General features: G+C 40.3%; 1 protein-coding gene across 2 annotated transcripts in view; it reads left to right on the forward strand.

The window, feature by feature from the left end:
* Positions 1-16609, forward strand: part of RERG (RAS like estrogen regulated growth inhibitor) — a 120642-nt gene that overhangs the window by 4757 nt on the left and 99276 nt on the right. The window contains exons 1-2 of one of the 2 annotated variants that reach the window (XM_029955696.1): positions 7-157; positions 4695-4858. In XM_029955696.1, coding sequence (XP_029811556.1) covers positions 4798-4858 — 61 coding nt within the window. In that variant the 5' untranslated portion in view covers positions 7-157; positions 4695-4797. Of the gene's footprint in view, positions 1-6; positions 158-4694; positions 4859-16609 lie in introns of those variants that run through there. The other variant, XM_029955697.1, reaches the window with a different exon arrangement.

Raw genomic sequence — 16609 nt, forward strand, 5'->3', positions numbered from 1 at the left:
CTTGCAGCCGCCGCCGCGGCTCCCACCCGCGATCGCAGCGGCGGAAGCGCGAGCCGCAGGCTGGGCTGCGCCGCGTGGGAGGGCTGCGCGGTCCCGGGCGACCGACTCCGAACTTGCGGGGGACCGCGGCTCTCCCGGGCCTGGAGAGTGTGAACAGGTGAGTGTCACGCACGTGCCCAGGTGGCTCTTTCGGGACGGCTTCCTGCACACCCTGGAGACCCCCTTTGAACGTGTGGCCTCGGGATCGGTCGTCCTGGCCGCCGGGTCTTCCCAGGGAAGCTTTGGGGTTCGCTGAGACGGAGATGGGAGCGCCGGCGCCCAGGGCTTGACAGCGCCCTCGGAGCCGAGACCGAGAATGCCCTTTGGATTCGGGCCGCGTTCGCTCTCCAGGTTGGAGCAAGTGACCTGCCGTCCCTGATGGGCTTGTTGGTCATTCTAGGATACCTGTTGCTCTCGGGGCAAAGCTGTACCCAGGGGGTCTTGCACAATTATCCTTGTCGCTGTGGGTGCTGCGTTGCAGGATGAGGGAGAATTCCTGGTAGCGGGATGAGGAAAACTTGATTTCAGAGCCACAGCAGAGGATTTCATTCCCACGACCAGACTGGAGTCCGCTTGCCTAGACAGCTGTGCTTTATTTTGATGACAAATACAGAAGTTGGAAAAACTATTACCTTATAAAGATGCTTGGTTCCCCCCCCCCCCCAAAGAGGAAGTAGAAGGCAAGGACCTTGATAATAATAGTCTTGGGAATGACTTATTATGAATGAAACCTTTCCTTAAATAAATAAAATCAGGTTATTGGTGACCTAAATGGCACAGGTCTGACACACTGGAAGCTCCTAGAAGGTGGCCACTTTTGTGTGTATGTGCTTAGCATAATTGTGGGATGATCAACAAATGTAAATAATAGCATAGGATTTGGAGGTTAGCTTCTTTTTCCTATTTTTTCTAATCCTTATGTTAGTTCCTTTATCTTTAGGGGGGAAATCACTCTACCTTTAGTCTCTTAAGTATCTAGGTGTGATTTTAGCTTTAAGAGTGATAGAAACTCAGGAGTTTTTTGTCCTAGTAAAGCACTGTCCACATCATAAGGAAACGGGAACTTCTAGACCCTGCCAGAATACTTCTATACAACAACATTACAACAAATGTCTTTAGGTTCATGTTATGGAAGGTCTGGAGCTATAAATTATTTTGAACATCAGTAGTTGGCAAAAGGTCACTTATTACAACAATTTACACATTTATCTTTGTTTTAGATCTTTGTCAGATATAACTTTTTCACATTTTTATGTGTAAGGCAAAATGTTGAAACACACATGTCATGGGGTGCCTGGGTGGCTCAGTTGGTTGGGTGTCCGACTTCAGCTCAGGTCATGATCTCATAGATTGTGAGTTTGAGCCCCTGTTGGGCTCTGACAGCTCAGAGCCTGGAGCCTGCTTTGGATTCTGTTTCTCCCTCTCTCTCTAACACTTCCCTGCTCATGATCTGTCTCTCTCTCTTTCAAAAATAAATAAACATTAAAAAAAAAGAAACATACATGTCAGTTTGTGTCTTCTTTGATTTTCCTAAATAATAGGTTGACAGTAACAGCTGTATCCTTATAAGTAAAAAATTAGCCTACACAATTTTTCTTTCTCATGTGAAATTCATATATCTCTGAGGCCGTTTGGGAGTTAACGAAGTATTCGACTTAAAATTTTTTTAGAAATCACATTTGATGCCTACTTTCATGATATATAAATAAGACATAATTATTTAGAATTTATGTGCATGGGAATGAATAGTTTTGCATGAAATAACAAATTGTTGTTTACACAGACCCTTGCTTGGTCTGTGTTTCAAAGAAATGCTTGCCATTCTTATGTAGAATTTATACAGTTTTATATCTCCATGTATTATGCTTTTGTGATGCTTTTGTGATAAAGCACTGAACTTTAAACATAAGGCCTTTCCTTAATGAATGCATATAAAATGACAAATAAGGAAATTCTTTTATCTTTAGCCAAAAGCATGGGCCTAGACAAATTGCAGATGTTAAAGCTTCTGTTTTTTGGTGCTATTAATGATTACAGAGAAATTTTATTTGTTATTGGGGACCCTTTTATTCCCCAGAGGAAGCTCTGGCCCTTTGGAAATCAGCAAATACAAACTTCGTTAGCTACAAGGCTAAGATGCATGATAAAGAAAGAAATTACATGTTCATGTCTTTGTAGAAATACTTTTTTCAGAAGGAGTTTCACTTCTTTCTCTTGAGAAGCTCTTTGGAAAAGTTGTAGTTGACAAAATGCTGGCAGGAGCAGTTTACACATTTAGATAACAGATTTGTATTGCAAAAATATCTTTGCAGACTGACAAAAGGGATGAAATGAATGAATCACTAATGTGATTAAGTTTAACAAAGATGAAAGTTAAGTCATATTTAGGTTCAAGACACTAATTGCAGGGGTGCCTGGGTGGCTTAGTTGGTTAAGCATTGGACTTCGGCTCAGGTCATGATCTCATGGTTGTGGGTTTGAGCCCCATATCAGGCTCTGAGCTATTAGCTTCAGATTCTGGCCTACAGATTCTATGTCTCCCTCTGTCTGCCCCTCCCATGCTCATGCTCTGTCTCTCTCTCTCTCTGTCTGTCAATAATTAATAAATCTTAAAAAAATTAAAAAAAACCACTGATTGCAGAAGTTCAGTATGAAGCAGTCTGCAGTTTTTGTGAAAGATGTGAGTCTTGCCGATAGTGGCTGTACAACCACAGCGCCAATGCAGAGTTGGGAAAATCTCTGTGAACTTCTGCGAGGTCAGCTTGTCAAGTCATGTCTCAAGTAGTGGATGCAAGGGAGGCCATGTTTTTAGTGATTAAATGGCAAGTGCCAGCAAAGAGGGCTGCATATGGTAAAGAGAGAATGTAAGAGCCAAAGAAAGAAACAAACAAGACCATGCATCTCATGAAGAACAAGGGAAGATGCCAGGTCTCATTTTCCTAGAGAGTAGTTGCCTAGGATGGGGAAAAGGGTCCTAATAGCTGTTAGGTGCTTGAAGGGTCCTGAGTAACTGTAAACAAAAAGTTGACTTGCTGTCCGCTGACCATCCCTGACCCCAGGTACCTGAAAGTGTTCAATGGGACACAAGATGGTTGTCTGATCTTAAGGAAGGATTCCTGACATTGCTGGAGGATTCCTTTGGTTGACCCCATGGCTCTTTCCAACTTTACATTTCCATGTTGCTAAGAACTTAGGTGTCATTCTGAAAACACCCACCTATATAAAATGTACTTACACTGTATATAATATCATTTCCTAAAGGGTAAGACAGTACCATAAACTAATTTACTTAAGATGGTCTTAGAAAAGGAATCAGAAGTTGATGCTGGACTCCAGCTCCAGCAGGTCCAGGGCTCCCTGAAGGATGGGTGGAGTTGGCAAAAGGGAGTGAGAGAGTCTCGACTTTCTTTCTGCTCACCAGGCAGGCATCTCTGCACTGACCCGAGAGTCAGCTTTATTTACTGAAAAATGTATGGGGTACAAAACAGAAGTGGCAATTGACTTAGACAATAGTTTCTGATAACAAATTCTTTGGTATGTAAAACTTTCCCAGAACATAGATTGGTGGAAGACTCATGCATAATCTTTACCAATAAAGATTGAAGTAGGCGACTTGATGTTTTTCAGATGGGAAAGGAAGGGATTTTTAGCATTCAAATACAAGGTGATGTTTTTTAGCATAGCAAAGGCAAAAGTTAGTTCTTTTGTGATAGGGGTCAATAGCCTGTTTTCCTGGGGAAGAAAAATGGGTTTTCTCAGGAAATGTAACATTTGCTCCTATAATCATAAAAGAAGAAACTCCTGTAACAAGTTTTTTTCACAAGGTACAATTCACATATTTTTAGCATAAGAAGGCAAATCACTCCTGATATCAGTCAAGCACCTTGGGGTCAGTGCTGAAGCAGAAATTGAGTGGGGGTTGAGTGGGGGTAGGTGTTGGTAGCCATCTGACGGTGGGAGGCCTTGCAAACCTGCATTACCTTACAAGGAGATTTTTCCTCTACTTATGAGTTCAGAGAGACCCAGTTTCCCACAAGTTGAGGCATTTCTCTTTTGTGTACCAATGGTATTGTGCCCAGAAAAAGATAAAAATATTATCTAGATATATATTACATATCAATTCCTTGAACATGTATATCTGTCACATCGCTCAGTCACGTGATCTAGTGTGAACTGTGCTAAAATTTAACCTTCAAGTCAAGTTCAATCATTACAATAGGATTGACTAATATGAATGTATATTATTCAGCCTTAAGGAAAATAAAAGAGTTCCAAATGTGATTCTCCCTATTATGTATGTTGTGCTTTGGGTGTTTATAGATACATGGTAAATACATGTATCCACACACATCAAGTATTTGTTATCAGTTAGTGACCAAAAAACAATGCCTTCATAGAAAATGTTGCAGGTTATGCTATTGTATATGACAATGCATATGTTGTAGATCCCAAGAGACCCAAGTTCAGGTCTCTAATCTACTGTTTGTTAGATGACTAGTTTGCAGTAAATTGCTATAGCCCTCTCACAGGATTGTGATGGAGATCAAAATGGAAATGCTGATAAAGTGAATGCCAGCTGGCATGTAGGAAACGCTTAATAAACACTAAATCCTCTCTCCAGTCACTTATGAATTCCCAAATCTCTTTTGTTCAAGGATTGCAGATTTACAATGATATGGTGAATCCAAAGCCAGGAACCAAAACGATTTTCTCAGCTCTTTAGTTGGAACAACAGTGAATTATCTACCAACACCCAGCATGGCTAAAAGTGCAGAGGTCAAACTGGCGATATTTGGGAGAGCAGGTGTGGGCAAGTCAGGTAAGTGTTTTGTTGTAGTTGTCTTAGTGTGTGTGTGTGCGCGCACATGAATGCATGTGTCTGTGATACTGCCTCCTGAGATTGGACAGGAGGGTGGTTGGCATTTAACACATAGTCTCATGAGTTGCTCCTTTAAGTAAAGTCTCTTTCTCTTTATCTAGAATTTTCATTTTGCATAACCAGTTTTAAGTACTTTGTTGCTTATTTATGATGAAGTACCCTGACTGATAATACACAAGGCAAGTGAGATATCATAGGTCTTGGTATTCTGAGGAAAGGTATAAAACAAACCTCCAAAGAAATCAGATTGTGGAAATGAAAAAATATGCCTTTTCTCTTCTTTCTCTGTACGAGATCCAGAGGGGCCAATTTTATATCTCATTCATCTTGATATTTGCAGCAACCAGACCAGTGTCAGGCATGTGTTGGATGCTTAGCACATGCTTATTGAATGAATATATCTTTTCAAGAAATAGAACTGCATTTCTACCCAATGCTTCTAAAGTGGGGAAGATTGAGGAAACTTTAGAATGCATGACCTCAAGCAAGACAGCTACTGCCAGTGCCTCTGGAGTGAATTTAAATGATCATATTGTGCCTTATACTAGTAATTCAGAGACTTTTATATATTCCTCACATGAGAAAAGTCTTGCAGACCTTTAAGGGTGAAATGGTGGATATGAAAATGCATCTAATCGGATTTGAAAATGTATCTCAGATTTAATAATGGAAGAACAATGCTGAAGGAGATGTTGCTAAAATGTAAAGGCAGCGTGGCTTTTCAGATCATGTCGTGGTCTCTTACTGGAGGAAAGAACCAGAACTGACTGTGAACACGGAGCACTAGGTTCTCGGGAAATGACTCCAACAAATCTCTAGTAGGAGCGCATTTGTAGAGGGAAACCCATTTGGGTTGTCCAGTACAGTAGGGAATCCTCAATATTAAATAAACATGAGTAACTTTTAATTCTGTGGCCAGTCTCTCTTTCCTAACTGGCTCTGTGGTTTAATATCAGCAGTAAATCTCCCCTATTCTAAGTCTTTCTCTCTTTTTCTTTTAATTTTTTAAGAGTGCTCTTTTCTGCCATGACCCTTCCTTCTTGCTGCTGACTCTTGCCTCTGGCAGAAACCAAGCACAGAAAATAGATAGTTGGCAAGGCTTAAAGACTGCCAGCCTTCACAAGATTGAACTCCTCCCTATTAATCTCCTCAGTGTTTTCTGATGGCGTGAGAACCTAATTTCCGTAGCTGGGAGAAAGCTCTGGAGAATGAGGAAGCTGTTCCAGGAGAGTGGAGGAAGCAGAGAAGGGAGTCTGCGGGGAGGCCAGAGCTGCCAACAATTGCTTGTCTAAGTCCTTCGTGAGGGAAAGTTCTAGGCCTGGGGCTGCCTGTTTATTACTCATTCATTCAAAACTTACTAGAGACAGTAAAAGAAGGAGAGTTTTAGACCTCCTTTCATTTAGCAAAATAAACTCCACATGGTTGGAAAAGTTAAGCATATAAATTAAAATTTGGCTGAGAAACCAGCTAGCTGCGTATATCCGTCCCTTTCCCATCTATACTGTCTCAGGGCAAGTACTGCACATCCTTCTTTCAAGGCTGAGCCATCAGTCCCAGGGCTACCATTTCCTTTGTCTTCCCCCGAATTGTTTCAATTACTGCTTCAATCATTCCTCTCGTTCTCCACTGATCATCCCTTAAGTGTGTCTTTGACCACTGCACCATCTCTTTCTTTTTTCCAAGTGTATTGAAGGGCTCTGCCCTTATTGTCTTTCGTTCGTTCGTTCGTTCGTTCGTTCGTTCGTTCCTTCCTTCCTTCCTTCCTTCCTTCCTTCCATCTCCCATTCATTGCTTAAAACATGCAATCTTCCACTGTAATTATGCTTCTGAAACTGCTTTTGCTTAAGTCATCACTAATCAATAACCACCAAATCTAATGAACATTTCCTGGTTTTGGTCTTCTTAGAACTCTTCCTACCATTCAATACAGCCACTTGTTCTTTCCTAAAATTCCTGCTGTCCTGGGTTCTCATGACCTCACACTTCTCGGCTTTTGTTCTACTTCTCCATTGTCCCTAACCAACTACCTTCCTGGGCTGCTCTTCATTGGTCCCACATCTCTGCTTCTTATCTTCTTGCTCCATACATTCTCCCTAGGGGCACTCCTCACTCCCAGAGGTGAAGATAATACCTGTACACACAATCCAAATTCTGCTGACCTTGGTTTTATTTTATGTAAAGTGCAGAAGTTGGACTTGTTCACTACGTTCCTTTCTAACTCTGAAGTCCTGTGATTCTTAATGCATGTCCTTTGGACATTCTGCCATTTGCATTTATGTTCATGTAGGTGAAAATGAGAATGATAGACTTACATGCCGTAAACAATTGCCCTTTTGTCTGTCATCTATACACAGTGGTTTCCTATTTCAACATTTAGACTGTTTTTCCTGAGACCTTGTAACCACATCTCACATTTAAAAGGTGATATAAGTTTGACTTATGCCTGGGAGACAATTCTGAGACCTTTTCTCATAGTTCAGTGAGAACAATTACAGAGCACTTCGTATCTATCAACTCTGGACTCTGTAGCAATGCTGAAGTTTATTCTCATTCTTTGTTAATGCGAATGTCTGTCCTCTCTGCTTAGTTGTACCACATTGCTCACTTTTGTAACCTATAGTCTGTATCATTCTTGTAAGTCACTTTTGTTTTTTTAAGTCTGTGAGCAGTTATGCCTGCGAGAATGTCACAGCAGCTCCTCACGTTCTCAGATGCCTCCCACAAATGGTTGTGATCTTCCCATGGGCTCGATGATCTATTTCTCTCCAGATATTTAGCAGGGGAAGGATTCAAGGATCTTGGAAGGGTAGAAATAGAGCATCTCTAATTTGACTTGGGTCTGTAGAGGCTTCAAGTCTTCCCTGTACCATCTACTTTTCCCCACAGTCACTACCAGGTTAGAATTGGAGACAAGCAAGACGGTGTTGTCTGCCTGCTAACAGACAGGTCAGGTTTGACTTCCAATTCCATACTTTAATAGCGGGGTGAACATGGAAGCTTTGGCAAGGTAAGTCTCTCAACTATAAAAAGGATATATTAGTGCCCATCTCAAAGAGTCACTGTTAGGATTGAATGAGTCATTACATGCAAATCTTTTAGAACAGCACCTGGCACATAGTAAGTGCTCCAGTATTAGCTTATAATATTTCAGCTTTTCGAGGCATGCTCCTTTTAATTTGTTAAGTTTTCTAGTGAAAACATACAGTCAAAGATACATTTACATTCAAGTGGGTATTTTGGTTTTCAGTAAGAGTTGGAAAGCTTTTAAGATAGAAACTCTTTATTGCTACTCTGCACACCCTACACACATGCGTGTGCGCGCACACACACACAACTTTCTCTGTCTCTCTTTTTTTAATGTTTATTTTTGAAAGAGAGAGAGAGAAAGCCTGCAAGCAAGTCAGGGAGGGGCAAACAGAGAGGGAGACAGAAGATCCAGAAACGACTCTGCCACTGACAGCGGTAAGCCTGATGTGGGACTGGACTCAGGAGCCATGAGATCATGACCTGAGCTGAAGTCGGACACGTAACCCACTGAGCCCCCCAGGCGCCCCCGTCTCTTTCTCTTGAATTCAGAGTCTGGCTAGTGTCATTTGCAGTTTGGTGATCATAACTACACTTCTTGTGTATAGTAGAGATCACTTCTTGTGTATAGTAGAGATCACTACTGGTGATCATAACTATACTTCTTGTGGCTTATATCTGGCAAGAACAGCCACAAGAAATATGTTTGTGTCATCAATAAATTAATACCCATAAATCAGAAAGCACTTCTGGTCCGTGGTAAGCAGCTTCTTAAGCCCAGGTAATAGGGATTCTTAAGCCCTCTACGTTTAAAACAGAATTTGGCATTAGCCAGAACTTTTGGTTGACAAGCTGACCATCAAAGGGTTAGCACAGGCAAAATTTAATAATTTGTTAATTACCAAGGAGAAGTGATAAAGCATGTGAGGGATGTACGTGTGTGTGTGTGTGTGTGTGTGTGTGTGTGTGTGTTTATATACACATTATACACATGGTCTTGTATTGGGAGGATTCTTTTCCCTTCCAGACCTTGCCGTTCTGTCTTCAGGAGAGCTTGCCGTCTGGCTCGGCATGGTGCGCACTGCAGGGGTGCTGCGTATGGAGAGGGTCTGCTTTCCAGCCATTCTGTCTTCTCTTACCCCAGCAGGGTAGACATGCTCCTTCACTGGCTGCGGGTAGAGCCAAATAACATGGCATGTGGGACACAGATTTCTTCACTTGTGTGTGTCAGCCTATAATTTGACAGGCTTCAAGTGGTCAAAGCCTACCATAAAGCCTAGAACGCGCACCCTATTTACTTAAATGCTTCCTCGGTTTGTATTATTCAAATTTATAGTAAGTGTGGGAGGAACTGAGAGAAAAACAACTAAAATTTGAAATTTAGTTTCACAGTTGACATTCTCATTTTAGAATTGAAATATTGTATGCCATAGCTAAATATATTTCATGAAAGGGCTAGCCTCAAATTGAGTAATGCTAGCCTCTAATTCAAAAGCCAATTGGGGCTCTCATCTGTGAGGGCTTAAGTTCAGAGATTCAGATTGCTGGGCTATAAATTGAGTGCTAAACCAAAATGAGCATGTGATATTTTTTCCTCGGTACAAACAGAAGTGATTTATTTTTTCCTCTTTTTCCTTGTTTCCTTGCTCTTGTTTGCTTCTCTCTCTCACACTCTCTCAATTATAAAAAACTTTTTTTGAAAAACTTTTTTCATTTTATTTTTCAGTGGGACAAGGACAATTCTGATTTTAAATATGAATCTTCCAGAAAGTACCAAATACCGCTTTAACATTTATGTATGCTTTGCGGCGTGTTCGTGAGATTTCACAACCATTAAATGAAAACAGCAATATCAATAGCATCTTGGCTAGGTCAGCCTCCTTTTGCTTTAGGACCTGCCTTTGCAGTTTAGAACTTTTTCTCTGGAGGTAGCTATATGCCAGTTCGTTCTTTTCATTCAGACTTAATGGTGTAGTATGATGCTTTTTGAATACTGTTTTCAAAGTACTTCTAAATGAAGAGAGGGACGCCTGGCTGGCTCAGTCAGTTAAGCATCTGACTTTGGCTCAAGTCATGATCTTACAGTTCGTGAGTTCAAGTCTCACATCAGGCTCTGAGCGGCTGGCACAGCCTGCTTTGGATTTTGTGTGTGCCTGTCTCTCTGCTCCTCCTCTGCTCATGCTGTCTCTCTCTGTCTCTCAAAAATGAATAAACATTAAAAAGAATAAAAAATAAATAAAAATAAGAAGAGAAAGATCTAGGCGATTTGGAGCATATGTAAGCATCTCATGACAATCATGTAATTATTACATGCTTTATAAATTATACAAAATATATGCAACATTAAACCTTGCTCCATAATATATGCATTTGTTTCAATATAAAAATGATACCCCCCACCAAACAGGGACTCATTGGGAAGACATAGCAAGTTGACCTGTGGCTTCCATAACAGGTAAGCTCCAGATCCAATTTGAAAACCACAAGTCTAGGAAATGACTTCAGCTGTGCACGTCACATCTGGAACAGTCCTGTCCCACACTTTTTACTTACAGCTCTTCAAGTTCTTGGTCATTCTTGCTTTAATATTATATAATCTTAATGGTAAATTTTCTTTAAAAATTCATCTGAATAAGAAGAGAAACAGATTGTGTTTCAGGTGGTTGCAGACACAAATGTACATACATGGACACTGGACACAAGTGTGTGTGTGTGTGTGTGTGTGTGTGTGTGTGTGTGTGTGAAGAAGCCTTTCTTAGGTGGTTCTTGGATTTGAAGGACTGCCAGAAATGAGGCCCACTGGTTCCTTGTATAGTTGGTGGTTAGAGAAATGATTGTTTTTTTAAAGGACTGGGCTCATGGGAGGAAGTTGGCGTTGAGACATACTTGGATGAGGCTAGAAAACTAGTTGTTCTCCTGTCATTAAATGTAATGATAAAGTTACCTTGGCTTTCAACCATTTATACTTTACTTTACCTGCAAAGATAGAAAAGCGAAAAGAGACAAACAGCTTAGATGAGTTGATTTTCATTTGTTTCTTCTACCCGAAGAGGAACAAAAGGGTATTTTCAAATCGCAGGTGTATACCTATGGATATGTGTAAAAGTCATACCGCTGTGCAAGGTGTAGGTCATGCTGACCTTTATTGTACACCCAGGAAGAAAAAGCAAGGATGAGGAGAAAAAGAAAGGAAAAGAAAACATGAAAAGGAAAGAAAAAACATTAAAAGCAAAATCGGTTGTTAATGGGTGGATGGTTAAACATGTAGTGTTGGCAATGACGAATTCTTAGACTTTTCTTAAGGAAAATATAATTAGGCGAGAAACAATACGGGCAAAACAAAATGAAAGAAAATCAAGACCCGTTTTTCAAAGTCAAAAGGACATATCTCTGTCCCTCCTTTTTTGGGGAATATATTATTAAAATTCGGGTATCCTTTATTTTTAACTTATGGCGAATTTATTCATTGACATCGTTTCCTGTAGTTAATTGTCAGTCATCGCTTGGCTCCATTTTTGACTTGTTTTCTTGGCAACAGATAAGGACTACTTTAAGGAAAGGGAGTGAAGAAAATTATAAATCATCCATGTAATTCCCCTTTTTATTCCTGGTATTTATCCAACTTATGGGTTTGGGGAAATCAGCCAAATTTTCAAAGTGGTAGTGTCCTTGAAGCCAAAATTCCAGTGCAAACGCATCTCTGTTGCTACAGCTGCCTTTGAAAATTGATGTGGTTTCAGAAAAACAGCCATCGTTTCTTCCATCCCATTAAAAATGAAAGCAGTTATGTTATAGAGACAGAGCAGTCTGAAAAGGTAATTTCAGCATGGAGTAATCACATATGTAAAGCTCTTTCACATACTATGAGAGAGAGGTTGTTACACAGATCGCCCAGCTTCTTGGTGTACAGCTATGTCTAGAGTCCTAGTTTATGACTCTTGCAAATTTGCAAATAAATGTGTTCATTTGGTATCACACCATTCTTTTCCACATTCTTTGGAACACCTGATGTTAGGAAATGAGTTGATCATTAGGATTTTATAAAATGAACCTTATTAAACACTGATGAGTTTTGTGTTTATAAAAAACTTCCAGTAACCAATAAATAACCAATGCACAGCAAAGCCTTCTGGGACCCCTGGGTGTATGATCAGTCAATACAGCTACCTGTAAGATTCTGAACGATCTGTATATGTAAGAAAGTTCCTCTGTATTTCCTTTCTTACAGCATTGGATCAAGTGTAAGGAAACTGATGAGGCATCCTCTGCTAAAGAATAAATTTCTCATTGTGATCAAAAGAATATTTTGCACTATGTCCTGTCAATATGATCTAATTATTTTTAAAAAGGCACTCAACGCTACTGACTGAAAAGATTGGGGTTAAAACTAAAGCTTCATCGTGCTCTTGTCTTTATTCATCTGTCAAATGACATATACATTGGCTTGTTTGTTTATTGATTAAGATTGATTGATATAGCAAGGCAGGTAGGATAGACCTTGAAGGTACTCTGAAAAGTTACAAGTGTGATCTGAATTTGGTCTTAATTCATTGATGCTTTTGTTATTGAAGTCCATGCAATTCTTCCTCTATGTTCCTTAATATTTCTATTTGGACGAGCAGTCTGGTGAGCTCTCTGGCTGCCCATTGCTGGAGGCCAGATGAACACGCTCCATCCAGCAGTTGACTGTTAATGTTCCTCCACTGACTACATAACATTACAGACTTTCCAGAGGTAGCAGTTTCTTTTTTTTTTATGTTTATTTGTTCTTGAGAAAGAGAGAGAGAGAGAGAGAGAGAGAGAGAGAGAGAGAGAGAGAGACAGACGGAATGTGAGTGGGGGAGGGGCAGAGAGAGAGGGAGACACAGTTTCAGAAGCAGGGTCCCATCTTTGAGCTGTCTGCACAGAACCCAACACAGGGCTTGAACTCAGAAACAGTCAGATCATGACCTGAGCCGAAGTCAGAGGCTTAACTGACTAAGCCACCCTGGCACCCCAGACTTAGCAGTTTCTATGCCTTAGCAATTTGCCCTTTCAAATATGTGAAATGAGTAAACATTGAGTTGTTTTTTTTTAAGGATCAGTATGTAAGAAGTCAAGGTGGGAGGAGAGCTTAGGAAAAGAATTCAGTCTTATGCCTTATGGAGAAGGAAGCATGACATGAAATTTGTTTTCATGATCAAATCTTATCCTTATTAAAGAATAAAAGTTTAAACATTAAAATATTTTGGTAGAAAGGTTTCTCAAATAATATATAAATATATGTATCTCCATATTTCCTTTTAATCTTTAAGCATATTTTTACTCATTCATTCCATTATTCATCTAACACGTATCTGTTGAGCACCAGCTTTGTGTCCTAGAGTAGTCGTACATGGTACAAGATACGTGTGCATTCCAAAAAAGGGGAATAGTAGATATCTCTGCTCACCGTTCTGTCCCTAGACCCTCGCACAGTATTTGACACAGACTGGATCCTCAAAAAAATGAACAAACTGAGTTAGACTAAGTGTTCTATACATGGTTTATAATCTTACCGAAAGGCATATATCTTAATGGTCTCCTTATTATGACCAAAGTAGTATCTTCACCTGCACTTGGCAATCTCCAGTGATAGGAGCTCAGTATGATTGGACGGAGACGATTTCTCCTTTGGACAGCTGTCAGTCTGTGTTCAAGAGACATGGAACCAAGAGGACAAAAACATACAGATACACGCACACATGATGGGTTGATTTACTTGTTTATTTATGTATGCTGGCAAGACTAAAATCTTAGAGTGAGCTGGCACGCTGGAAACTCAGGCAGGAGTTAGTGTTGCAATCCTGTGGCAGAATTTCTTTCACTCTGGAAACCTCGGTTCTTACGCTAACGGCCTTCCAGCAATTGGATGAGGCCCACCCACATTATTAACGCTAATCTCCTTAAGGTCAGCTGACTGTAGATGTTAACCACATCTACAAAATACCTCCACAGTTACTCCTAAAGTAATGTTTGATTAAATAACTGGGCACTGCTTTGGACCAGCCAAATGGGCTCATGAAACTGTCACAGCAGCTCTTCCTGTTTGTTACTTTACCTTTGGAACCAAAGGGAGTTCATTAGCTTCTACTCGTGGACTTTAAGATTACTCTCACAGTGACACACGGGACATTTTAAATGCCTCTTCCATATGATAGCCCTTAACACATTTGAAGATAACTAGTGTGCCTGGACCCATGCTGGCTTTTCTCTTCCCAGTCTGGTTACTCGTAGTTACTCCATTTGCCCTACCGAGTGTGGTTTCTAATCCCATCACCACGTTGGTGGTTCCACTTGATCTTGAAAGTGTGGGGCCTAGAAGTGAATGCAGACATGTCAGATGTGGGACCTTCAGACCAGATCAGAGCACAACTGTGAATCTGTGACTACATACCCTGCTTTCGCTAAGACATCCCAAGGTCATTGTTGTTTTCTGGGAGACAGTGGATGCAACGTTGACTCATGGGGATATGGCTGCAAATGAGGTTGTCTTTTTAAAAAATATGTACTGTTGCTGAGTGCAATCTTCCCAAACCTAGAGTTTGCATATGGTTAACCTAGGTGTAGAAGTTTATTTTCATCCTCTTAAATATGGTTTTGTTAGATTTAATCTGTTCTGGCCTGTCAGGAGCCTTTTGTGTCTAGTACACGTGTCATTCTTCTCTATTTTCTGTCATCTAGAAATATGTTGGTTTTGGAACATTATGGGCCCTTGATGCTCTGCCTAATCATAGAATATTCCACTTTGCTATTATTTAGCTCATTGAAATGATTGAGAATCCCAGTGAGTTCTTCGGATAATGTACAGCCAGCAAAGAAAAACAAAGGTGTGGGGACATTACCAGCATATCACATTATTTCCATGTTCATTAAATAAATTCTGTTGAGATTTGCCTGAGAAAGGGTGATCTGGGAGGAAGCCTTACAGTGATAATCCCTCATTTAATATTTTATTTAGCATGTCTTGTTTCTTTCTCACATTCTTATCTTAGGATTCAGGTACTTTGCTGTATATGAAGTACACATCAGTTGGTCCACATTTCTATTTAGAAAGTCGTTTTCCAGAAACTCATCCAGAATCTGTAGTTACACTGTGGTACTGAAGCGGCTGAATTTATGTGCTTCGAGACTGTTGCTGCAAATCACAGTTGAGTTTGGGAAGAGATTTTCTTCACTGGGTTATACCAGTAGACAGTAAACTCCAGTCTACCCCTGAATCACATGAGGCGCTTGTTAAAATACATATTTCAGGACTCCATCCCTGGAAGTTCTGGTTCGGTAGGTCAGTAGTAGTGCCAGAGAATGTGTATTCCTGATTTCTGACCCGTTCCCAGATGATGCTGATGGTGCTGGTCTGGGGACCACATTTTGGGAACCATTGTATTAAATTTGTTAAGTACTCAATTTTCATTTGAAGTAGGTGTTTTCGGCTTTGCAAATGCACATGTCTCTTCTCCAACAGCATGCAAGAAACACTGAGTGCCAGGCACTGTGATGAGCACTGGCGATACCGTGGTGAAGGACACAGGTGGGCTGTCTGCTCTCCTGAGGCTGACCTCTGCGCTGCAGTGCAGCGAGTGAGCCAAAACTACGCCATGGGGCCGAGCAAATGTGAGGTTTGCTGAGGTTCTTACAATTCATATTTTTCACTCCCATGGTCTGGCAACTTTTGTTTAAGAAAAAAAGTGGATGTCTCAACAACTGTGGCATGCTGGGCTTTGGTTTTAAGACGAGATGTTTGGCAATAGTAGGGGTAGGTTGAACTAAATAAACTGCAGTGTTAAGTGTCTGAGAATTAAACTTTTAACCTAAGACCATGGTACCGAATTTTCTACTGAGAGAAACTAAGCAGACCACACAGGAATTGAACTCATAACCTTTAACTTTTAATTAACACCAAGCCCCACCCTGTCACTAAGGTTAATATAGAACCAAATTAAAGTAAGGTAGTTGTTCTTTTGGAACAATGATTTGGAAATTGCTCTTTGGTATTGTCATATATAAAACTTATGCAATAGTATGTAGACAGAACTGTAGTATTGAGAAAAGTTCATAACTTTCCACAGTTGGGGGTAAAAAGATATCTTTTTTTCAATGATCCATTTCCTGGTTTTAAAAAATATATTAAAAAGTTCTCTTTTGTTTTATGCTATTGGGCAGTCAGTCATTTAAGAGGTGAGGCCAAGAATGAAAAAAGCAAGAATAAAAAATTGTGGATATTTATTTGTCTGAAAAGTATTTGACTTTTTCATGCATTAAGAGTCTCATAAATTACAACTAAATCTAACAACTGAGCCAGCTTCCTAGTCATTTGGCAACACATGTTGACATAGAGGTTTTAAAGGAAGATTCAACCACGCATGGTAGTATGAGTAATGGTTATCTGTTCCAAAGTCTGGGACATTTTTCCATTCAAGATATTTTATATCTTGAATTTATTTTTCTGCAGTGTCCCAAAAGAGGTGAAATCGGGAGCTTAGCAACCATGAGTTTGAATGTCCTTGAGTCTACAGATTTAACCCATGATTTCTTATGTTTCCCATTTATCAGTTTACAAATGTTTATGACATTATTTTGCGTTCCCAACTCTTGCACTCTCTCCATTCTCCCATCAATAATGTCAGTATTTGGTGGGGGGAAGTCTAG

Source organism: Suricata suricatta, chromosome 10 (assembly GCF_006229205.1).
Source record: "Suricata suricatta isolate VVHF042 chromosome 10, meerkat_22Aug2017_6uvM2_HiC, whole genome shotgun sequence".
Lineage (NCBI taxonomy): Eukaryota > Metazoa > Chordata > Mammalia > Carnivora > Herpestidae > Suricata > Suricata suricatta.